At 50.7% G+C, this 10,544-nt stretch overlaps 1 protein-coding gene across 1 annotated transcript in view; it reads right to left on the bottom strand.

Moving 5' to 3' along the window:
* Positions 1–330: 330 nt before the first annotated feature.
* Positions 331–10,544, bottom strand: part of LOC119397522 (fez family zinc finger protein erm) — a 108,611-nt gene continuing 98,397 nt past the window's right edge. Inside the window, exon 2 of the mRNA XM_037664947.2 lies at positions 331–1,720. Within this exon, the coding sequence (XP_037520875.2) occupies positions 391–1,720 (1,330 nt within the window). The 3' untranslated portion in view covers positions 331–390. The remainder of the gene's footprint in view (positions 1,721–10,544) is intronic.

The following is a 10,544-nucleotide window of genomic DNA, read 5'->3' as shown; positions in this document are numbered from 1 at the left end:
CAGTCGTAATATAGTTGCAATAACAGCATGTAACACGCTCCTAACACGCTCCCAGCACTTTCTCATACAGTCACGACAATGATTTTTCCTTCCTGCCGCGACGTAAACTGCATCTTTTGCTACGCATGTTATATATGACACAATGTCCGGTGATGATATGCACTACTGCTGCTCCAGCTGTCTAAACCTGTCGGAACTTGCAGGGAGATATAGTATATATCATGGCGTTCAAACCTATAGCGGAAATAAGAGTGCGCTGGAGATCTCGGAGCACGTGCATTTCCGATTAAATTCGTGTGTCAAGTCACTCGCGGAATCGTGTACACACTGCAGCCGGACTCATGCATGAGAACGATACCGGACGCAGCGCCTTAATGTGCCGGCCGTCGGTCAGAGGAGCGCGGCGGGCATCATGGCGCGGTCGACCAGAATCCCGGAGGCTGCCACGAACGGAGCGTGCAACTGCTGGAACCTCGCCACCGTCTCGGCGGGCGACGGTCGGCGCGACGGAGTTGTGCTGGATGCGACGACGCTCTCGTGAAGCTTGCGCGAGTGCTTCTTGAGGTCAAAGTTCCTGCAGAACCCCTTGCCGCACACCTTGCACGTGTAGGGCTTCTTGTCGTTGTGCGTGTGCATGTGGAAGGTGAGGTTGTACACCTGGTGGAAGGCCTTGTTGCACACGCTGCACTTGTACGCCTTCTCGCCCGTGTGCGTGAGCCGGTGGTTCTTGTAGTTGCCCTTCTGGTGGAAGCCTTTGCCGCAGTACTCGCAAACCCAGGGCTTGAAGCCCGCGTGTATGCGAACGTGCGTGTTGAGCGTCGAGCTGCGGTTGAACGCCTTGCCGCACGTGGCGCACTTGTGGGGCTTCTCCTGTGTGTGGATGATCTTGTGGCGGCAAAGAGTGCTGGCCTGTCTGAAGCCCTTGCCGCACACCTTGCACACGAACGGGCGGGCGCCAGTGTGCACGGGCATGTGTCGCGTAAGGTTGTAGTGGGCGTTGAACACTTTCCCGCACTCGGTGCACGTGAAGGTCTTCTGCTTGTTGCCAGCTCCGTTGCCTCCAGACGCGCCGCCTGCAGCGACGCCGCCGGCATTTTCCGTCTCCTGCAGCCTGGAGTGCTTCGAGACCTCGCCCGCCGCTGTAGCCAGGCGTGGCTCAGGTCGCACCAGCCTCGCGGTAGCCTGCTCGCCGTGGGTCGAGACTTCTGGCAACACTCCGGGAGTCGAGGAGGAGATGACGTCGGAAGCCTGTTGCAGCCAAGGATAGACGAGACCTCCGGCGCTACTGCCGTGGTGTAGCCTAGCCAGCTGACTCAGAGCGGTCGTGGCGATGCCCAGGGCCAGGGTCGAGTCCTGCCGCTCGATGACCGCGTTGGGGTGAGCGCCGCCGTACGGCAGGGAGGAGGGCCTGATCCAGGACGCCCCCGAGGCTTGCAGTTTTCGGCGCCAGTCGTGCAGCATCGCCGTGAGAGAGCAGGCGGCGGCCGAAGAAGCGCTGTTTCGGTGCGCCTTGTCCGGGGCCATGATGCGGGCGATGGAGAAGCCCAGGGCGCTGGCCGCCTTCTTGGCGACGGCCGATGACGAGGACGGCTGGGTGCTGACGCAGTCTTCTTCATCGTCGTCTTCGACGTCCAGCTCGGAGTCGGAGCCCGCCTGGCTCGTCGGTAGCGGTTCCCCCATGGCCGTCTGGTGTCGGTTGTTACGCCTCGCATGTGTCCATCTGCGTCAGTGCAAACAAGACATAATAAGTTAGTTAAAAGAGCGCGCTTACACGCGTTACCCGCACGTACATACGAAGCTGTGTGCACGAGTTCTGTGACATCGTCATTTGCATAAGGTCTTATGACAATTAGAAACAGTGGAGTTGCAGGATTCGTAGAAAAAACAAAGAATAGGCCATGTGATATACGCACACAGTAACGAGGAGAAGAGAGACAGAGAGATTTGATGCGATTTGACATGGCATAACAAAGAAGGACTCTGTAGGAAGCCAACATGTCTAGAAGGGTATATGACTTCCTCATATCTCGCGACAAAATCATCTTTTGATACAAAGCGTACTGATCAGCTCTCCGAGACTAAATGCAAGATGATGAAAATTCACGTACCCATTATTTTTATAGCTCTGAGCATATGCATGAGAGAACACGGTTCTCTCTTTGAATGTAGTGAAAGTCGAAAGTGAATGGTGGAATTGCATGGAGTTTATTGACGCAACCGCCAGCTCAAGAGAGCGCCGACATGTCGTGAGGAAGTGGAAGTGAAAAGCCACACTCGAGCTTTCTATTGCGGACTCCGCAGACTGAGCATAATATAATTATTAGGATACAAAATGCGTTGAGACTTTTATTTGTAGCGGTTACTGCACAATTACGCAGCGGAATTGCAGATATTTATTTATAGGAGTTACTATGACGTCTGGAGATGAGTGGCGTCCGACTACATGACCAATTCGAGAGACTATAATCGTCCTCTTTCTCACACAATTCTTCTTTTTCTCGCACGAAGCTGCAAATGGAGATGGGGGGGGGGGGGGCGCATTTTCAAACCCACAACTGCTGAGCAGATGACATCCCGAGGTGTATAACCCTCGATGTAGGCATTCCGATGGTATAGCGGACATAGCCCACGTGGTTTGGAGCTGTCCTATCTTTGACTAACCATATAGATGTACAGAATCCTGGCAGTCCTTGCTACTCAACAAAGAAGAAGGTGCTCAATCAGAAGTCATTGGTCTCGTCCTGACCGCCGTCGCGTCCCTGGGGATCTCGGCCAACGGTTAGGGAGGATGACGGGTGGCTAATGCCATTGCCTCGTCAAGTATTTGACGGGTGCAAAAAATAAAATAACTTCTCTCTTTCTCTCTCGCATGCCTGGTAATCTGTCTCCGCTGTTCTCTGCGTCTTTCTTTCGCTCTTTCCCTTTCAATTCCGGTTAACCTTCCTGCCTTTCCCTCATTTGTATCTCTCTACACAGCCATGTTTACACACACACAAAAGAGGGGGGGAAGGCACATATATCGAAGTAATGCTCTGTAAAAGACAAAAAGAAGAAAAAAGAAACAAAGAAAAACGAAATCTGGTAATAAAATAAGAGAAATACAACAGGTACTTTCAGGGTGGTGCAGGACAGGTTGAGCGTGCTGCTTCAACCTAACTATACACCCATGACGTGAGAGCTCAAACAACGTACGTTTATACAGGTCGCAATACAAACATGTATAAGCGGCCGAAAGAACACAGTATCGCCGCAAAAAAGAAAGAAAGGAGAAGAAGAAAGAAGTGGAGTAGTAGAGGGGGTTTGAGGACGCATCCCCGAAGCCATTTGCAATGTAGATCAGCCGGCGGCGGGAATGTCCCCGTGTCGCCGGTTTTCGGTATCCATCTGTTGCGTCCCCTCCGGCCCTGTTCCCTTTCCTGTTTCTGTCCAGCTCTCGAATCACTCTATTTGCGGCGCTCCTCTCGTGTGTGCACAGTCCGCTGACAGCGAGCGGCTCGGCGAAACCCCGAGTGGGTATCGCCGCGAGCCGTGCAAACATTCAACGCAGCCGACGCAACACTAGGCGGCGCTAGGGTTGGGCTTATAGGAATCACTACGCTCTGTGACGCGCGCCCTGTCGCTTTTCGACGGACGGGGGATCCCTTGAGAGGCAGATGAATATATAGAGGGGTGGTGCGTGTGCGTGTGTCCTAGAGGGAAAGGCAAAGGAAAACGACGTGAGGGCAGCCCGCACCACCCTGAGGTGCGTCTGCGTGTGTAAGTGCTTAGAGATGTATGTGAGGAGAATATATGTTCATGTAACTAAAGCGCTTTCGTCCGTTTGATCGAGACTGAAACAAGCAAGGGGCCTGCGATGTAGCGCACTTGCTATAATTCATAAGCACGACGGTACTTCCCCGCATGCCCACTGCGCTGGCTCTGGCATTAAGTTGTTGAGCACAAGGTTGCTGATTCGATTCTCAGCCATGATGGCCGCGTGTATGGGCGAGGGTTGCGGCGTGCACTTGTTAAGTGCTCGTGTCAAGACGAATACATCATCGCAGTTATGCACCATACATTTCGTCGTACACTCTGCAAGAGAGTATCTCCAAGCTGCCGTCATCCTGATTATTCGCTTCAGGTGCGACGCGGCGAAATCACCAGGTGCGGAGCGTAAATTGCAATGGGTGCCGCATAGTAATCAGTTAAAAACTTCATCCGCGATAGTCCGTGGTTTATTCTATTACGAATATGAATTTTTTTTGTCAAGCCCCTTACAGAAATTTGGCTCGGGGAATACAATTATGACGTCTGCGTCACGCTGTCCTTTCAGATGATGCACGGGATGCTGCGGAAAAAACCTGTTCGCGGCGCCATTTGTGAGTGATGGTGCCGAAGGTACCGCCACGTTTCAACCTGCGCGCATACGTGAGTTCCTATCTAGAGTAGCTGCATACAGTCCACTTGGCTCTCCTCAGCGAAACATACACACAAGCTCTTTGGGCCGCGAGCAATGTACCTTCTCGACCTGTTCGCCAAAAAAAACACACAAAAAAAACACAACGTCCATGTTACTTGCATCGCTACTTTGTTTCGCGTAATACAATATGCATTACAACCATTCCAAACGGCGCGAATTTATTCGCCTAATTCGTAGACTATTCGAAGAGGCGTGCGCAGGCTTCTACCTTATATTGGGAGGGGGGGGGGGTACTAGTTTTACCGCAGTGCCCCACCCCAGCCCCATTCTTCGAGTCCGATAGAAAACAAGCTTCTCAATGGATGCGAAATTGAAAATGAACCAATGGCGTGTTTCTTACAGCGGCCTGCTTTTCGTCCCCGGCTATCCGGTGGTAAAGACGGGAAGTAAACAATTCCTAAAAAGCAACATCAAGGATCCTTGGCCGTCATTATCGTCAAAAAGCTGCGTGGCCATAACCCCGTTATTTAAACAATGGAAGGGGCACGTCCGATTGAGTTAAGGTTTGGGAAAGACTTGGCGCCCCCTTACATGATTAGTGGAACGGTCGCCCCCCCCCCCCCCTGCCCCCCCCCCCCCTTTCTGTTCGCACGCCTTTGACTATTCGAATAAGAAGGCAATTTGCCAGCAACGAAAACTTGCAGGTGTCCCTGTAAATCTTGGTTCTTTGCGTAACGCAAGTGCGTATGAAGAGGCCTACTTTACAGTGATGGCAGTGAGAGTGCAGCAGGCGAGATCAGTGGCGTAGACACTGACCCCCCCCCCCCCCTCCCCCGCTTTGAAATTTTATTTTGCCACGGCATACAGAGCTCAAAATGACACTCCATCAGATCTGCCTGCCCGACCCCCACTTCGGATAAGAAAGTGCCCCCCCCCCCCCCCCCGAAAAAATTTCTGGCTACGCTAGTTTGGCAAACAAAGCGTCTACCTTACTATTCGTACGGATAGTGTGGCAGTTTTTGAAGGGCTGACACCACGAATGACACTGAAGGCGCTTTTTAATTGCCGACAACCGTTATTCACATCACAAACGTGTCTTCACGTAGTAACGTTTTTCAATCCGCACGGTCCGCCTGGCGTGACAGATTGGTGTTGAGCAGGAAAACAAATTTGTTATGTAAATTAAGAAAAAAAGAAGGAAGAAAACGTTTGGCAAGCTGAAATTTCGCGCTAGTCATTACACTACAGTATATATTGACGACGGAGCAAACAGTTTGACAAAGACGCCTCGTCAGGACTTGTCATATAGTTCCATCATCATCATGTTCGTGCCGAGCTGTTTGCTCGGTTTGAAAACTTTTAAATTAGGCACTGACTTTATCATTAACGGCACGCCGCGTAAAAAAATAAAAAAATAAAACTTTTCTGAAAGCCAATTCTAGAAAGTCATGCACTAAAGGACAATGAAAAAATAAAAAAGTCTGTAGCACCGAGAATAGTCGGCCAACAGTCGCAGTTCGTTAAAAAAAACTAAACTAAAAAAGCGCAGCTTGCACAGAGAATCGATGCAAACGAAGGCTCATTTGCAAGGCAAATATACGCTCGCTGCGGGGACTCGACGACAAAACGGTGTGGCATGCACACACGCACCCGATGTCGGGGGTGAGCGCACTAACTCCGTGTATCCTCGACGCGAGTACACACGCACGCACGGCGTGCCTCTCTTGCAGACCCACGCAGGCACGTACAGGCGTACGGTCGGTGTGCGGACATCACCGCAGTCGTGCAGCCGTACGCGTACCGCTAATAAAGAGAACGCGCAAGCACGGCCGAATCTTTGGTCGGGAGCCTGCCGCGCTCCGTCCGAACACTCACAACGCGTGGAGCGCCGCGGCGCGGCGACCGCAAATAAAAAAGCCGCCCCCATCCCCCCTCTCTGGCATCCCTACTAGGTCCTTCCGGGAGCTGCTGTCCCCCTCCACCTCTTTTCTTCCTTCCAACGACCCTCGGGTTCCCATTTTTACCGACAATTGGTTCCTGATCCGATTGTGTGACCGGGACGGCCGATCCCCACCGGATTATCGGCTTTTGTGCTTGTGTACATAGCGGGCTCGCCGCCTCCTACTGCCGGGGAACGCGAGGTGCGCGCCCTCTATATACAGTGTTCCTCGCCGATTTGTGCGCCCTTCTGCTTGTCGATGCCCCTTTACATCCCTTCCTTATTTAACTACCCCCATTTTTATTGTGGTTTTTTGCTCTCTCTATATATATTCCTTCCTTTGAACGCTACCTCGCCCTCCTCGATTCTTTTTCTTTACGATCCCCCTCTCTGAAAGCCTGTCCCACTTCATTACACTCGCTACGCTACCGTACCCTCCTCCTCTCCACCCCATCCTCCCCCTCTGTCCGATATCCCTTTGCGTCCAGTTGACGAATGCGACCGACCCGGGCCGTACTTTGCAAGAGCACCGATCCCTGTATGTGCGTGTGTGTTTGCCGAGCTTGCGCCCATAAACGCGTATTACTACGCTTTATACACTGCAGTTAGTGTACAGCGAGCGCGGCCGCAGAATCGAATGGGCTCACGAAAGGCGGCTATTGACTAGCCACGTGTATACACTAAGGGTCCTGTATATACTATAACCACCATACATCGGCGCTCGGACCGGAACCCAGCAAAAGCGCCCCCTGTGATGTGAAGCGTTCTATTCTATGTACTACAGCGGCGGCGGCGGCGGCAAACCGAGCTTGCTTTGAGCGGCGTGTTCTTTCTTGCTCTCTATTGGCGTTAATCCTCCGGTGACGTTCGATAATCTACGAACACATGACAACACCTCCCTCCCTCCTTTCGTTGTGCCGGACATCACTGCACCGCCGCGTTTTAGGGCACTAAAAACACGCAAAAGAATAAAGCAGCCCAATGCACTAGGCAAAATGCATGGCTATGTGGTCTGAGAAGCCGCCACTGCTTGAGTTTGAACCACACGGTCTTTGCCTGAGGGAGAGTCTTCTTCTCCTTACCTGCGTTGCTACCTCTCCAGCATGCCCGAGGCTTTGAAGAGAATTTGCTCCGGGTTTCACCCTTCTTTCACCCGCTCCACTCTGTGTAGAGAACTACTTTCTTTAGCCCGTTGGGGTGCGTAGGCCACACTATTATCAAACTTTGCTCCCTCCATATATGTGCATTTTTTTATTCGGGTTGAAAAGTTCTTGCGTCTTCTTTTGAAGCTACTTCTTTTTAAAGTCGTTTTGTAATAGACTCGGGGAACTGGTCGCTGATCGAATTCTGAGTCCTAAATACTCGACTCGACAGACTTGTGCCTAACACTTTTGCATGTACGTTCGAAGAGAGCGCAGGCGGGGTTGGGGTGGGGGAGAGATTCTAATGCCGGTATTACTGTGACGGCGTGCCGCCATTGTAAGGCCTACAAACGCAAACCTCGCGCGCTTCGAGTGGATACTTTGGGCCAGAAAGGACATGCGGGCGCGAGAAAGCGGATCTTGGACGCTCTGGGTTTGTCCAGCTTTCTCGGTGAAGGAATTCGGGTTGTATACAGCTTAGAGGAGGCACGCGCGGTCTTCCTTTAAACGTCCATTGTCCCCAGGCGCGGGTCTTGATCCGGGATTCCACCGGATGATGATCCGCAGGATTCGGGATGGTATGTGTATACGCGGCTTTGTGATGAGGACTTCAAGTTCTTAAAACGCCGACGAAGCCGGATTAAGGGGTATTTTCGTCGCGTCCTGTGTAAGCGTGACCGTGAAAAGCGGATTATCGGCGCAGAATGTGATGCCGCTGCGACCGGCTGTTGAGCCTCCCGAAGCCATGCAATAAGCGTAACTGTGAGATACTGAAACACATAGGCCAGCATTACTATAACGACTTCATGTGGAGGCATTATACCAGGGTGTGCTTGCTTGTTGGTTTTTTAAGTATTTGTTTATGAGTTATAAAAGGTCGAGATAAACAGCTTGTGGTTGACAACGCGATTACACAACTCTACGTTAGATGAAGACGGACGTTACATTTATGACAATACACAATGTTCGTATAACTTCGTTTTCTCGCTTGCTCATACTTAGAAACAATGGCTATTTCTCACAGCCATGGCACTTTTTAGCTTTGTAATTATCCTGTCGAAGCCTATGACTCCGGAAAGATTGCTCGGTACTCACAAAGTTTATGCGCTGAAAAAGTAAACGATTCCGGTAAGGATTTTATCAGCGTTCCTTATTGACGAATGCCCTGTTCGTAAGTTTCACCGCAGTACGCATATGTATTGCCGTGACATAATTCAGTGCAGATGCCTTAAGAAAGTATCTGATATCATAATAAAAGCGGGCAGTACCAGAAAGGCAGGGAGGTGACCAGGTGAACGTTCGGTTTGCTACCCTGTACTGGGGGAAGGGATAAACGGTCGAAAACAGAGCGATGGACAGAATCACAAGCTCACTTGGGGGAGCACATCAAGACTACAGGCGGTCCCACAGATCTGCTGACTTCAGGTATTGTCATTAGCGCTTTCGTTGCCTTCTGCGCCCTCGAAGCACACGTCCCATGGTCCGAGAATCATGTTTACAGAAAATGGACTCGAGTTCAGTTGGTCTAAAAACGTCCGGAGCGGGCATCGCTGGGCGTGATAACGAGTACAGCTGAACCGGACGTGTACAATTGTCTCTTCGGTTCCGCAAGAAACAGCAGAGGGATCAAAACTAATCTTTAGGCCTGGAATCCCGAGGCTCGAGTGAGTCCGGAAGAGTTCGAATATGATCGGCTGTCCACTGCTTCGGAGATTTAAATTTATACGCATCCGACACGAGCACGCCTCGAAGGTCCGTTTACGCACGTATCAATTCGATTTCCAGCTTTGATGACTCCATTGCCCTCTCCGACGTGGCGAAAGAAAAGGTGCAAGATCGACACTTTATTTATACCCTTATAGTACATGCGCCAGTTTTCTTCCTTCCCTTCACTGCAGTACGCTGCTTATGTTTCACTGCAAGGCATAACTGCACCGTAGCGAATCTATTATAAAACGCATATAAGACGTTTGAATATCATCGTACCAATTCTTTCGTTTAATTTCATTTGTTTCACCCAATGATTCGAAAGCGTTGCATAAAGTTGGGGAGGTGGGGGAGGCGGTGAAGTCAGAGGACTTATAGGAATGCAGGCCCGCGAACAATATTAGAGAAAAAAAAAGTGCTTGATTAGTTCAATAAAACAGCAGCGACATTGGATAGAAACAGTGAGTGTGATTACTATGACCGCTTTGTGCACAGGCGTATCTGTACCATGTACTCGGAGAGGGCGACGAGACGGCGTCGCCGGTGGGGAGGGAGAGGGGCACAAAAGTTGGAGAAGGGTTGTGCTATTCCATGCTCTTGCAAGAACAACGTCTTTCAGGCTTTCCCTACCTCTATTCCTCTGGGATAATTCTATAATTTTTTGAAGAACTAAAGATGTCTGAGATGCATAAATCCCATCAAGCCTAGCTTTCTGCAACAAGCCCCGTGCCAAACGTAGAAGATATATGCCACGTTGGAAACCAACAAGGTGGCGGAAGCTTTATGAAAAGGAAAATGGACAGCCACCTGTTTGTATACACGAGGCCACAAAAAGACCTATACGTATTTCTCAGAAAGAAGGCGTCTTAGCTAACGAACTATTCGTCCGGGTCCGGGGATCGAATCAGGGTGGGTTGGATTCCCGGACGAGGACAAATTTTTCGTCAACGAAGAAGCTTTCTTTCCGAGAAATCCGTATAGATTTACTTGTGGGCTTGTGCTACAAACAGGTGTCCATTTTTCCTTTCAGAGTATACGATCATAACAAAGATATATGCTAGTGTAATATTATAATATATCGTGCTTAGCTGAATGCCGCTGTGGGAAGCCTACCGCATTTACTCGCACAGTACCAGCACATGGCAAACGTCGGCTACTATATATTAGCTGTACGGGTGGTTGCGTTGGCTGTAGCTTCCTTCCAGGTTTCCTTACGCTCCACTGCTTAGCGCTGGCGTCGACACGGCTCTGACGGATGAAATTCTTCGCACATGCAATCGCGACGGTTCAGTCAGGAAAATCCGTGGCAATTGTTTTCTTGGTCGTTTCATTTCTTATTCACCGTGAGATTCAGTCT

This window comes from Rhipicephalus sanguineus, chromosome 6 (assembly GCF_013339695.2).
Source record: "Rhipicephalus sanguineus isolate Rsan-2018 chromosome 6, BIME_Rsan_1.4, whole genome shotgun sequence".
Classification (NCBI taxonomy): domain Eukaryota; kingdom Metazoa; phylum Arthropoda; class Arachnida; order Ixodida; family Ixodidae; genus Rhipicephalus; species Rhipicephalus sanguineus.
Note: the sequence above shows the minus strand (reverse complement) of the source record. Positions and strands in the feature narration are given on the sequence as shown.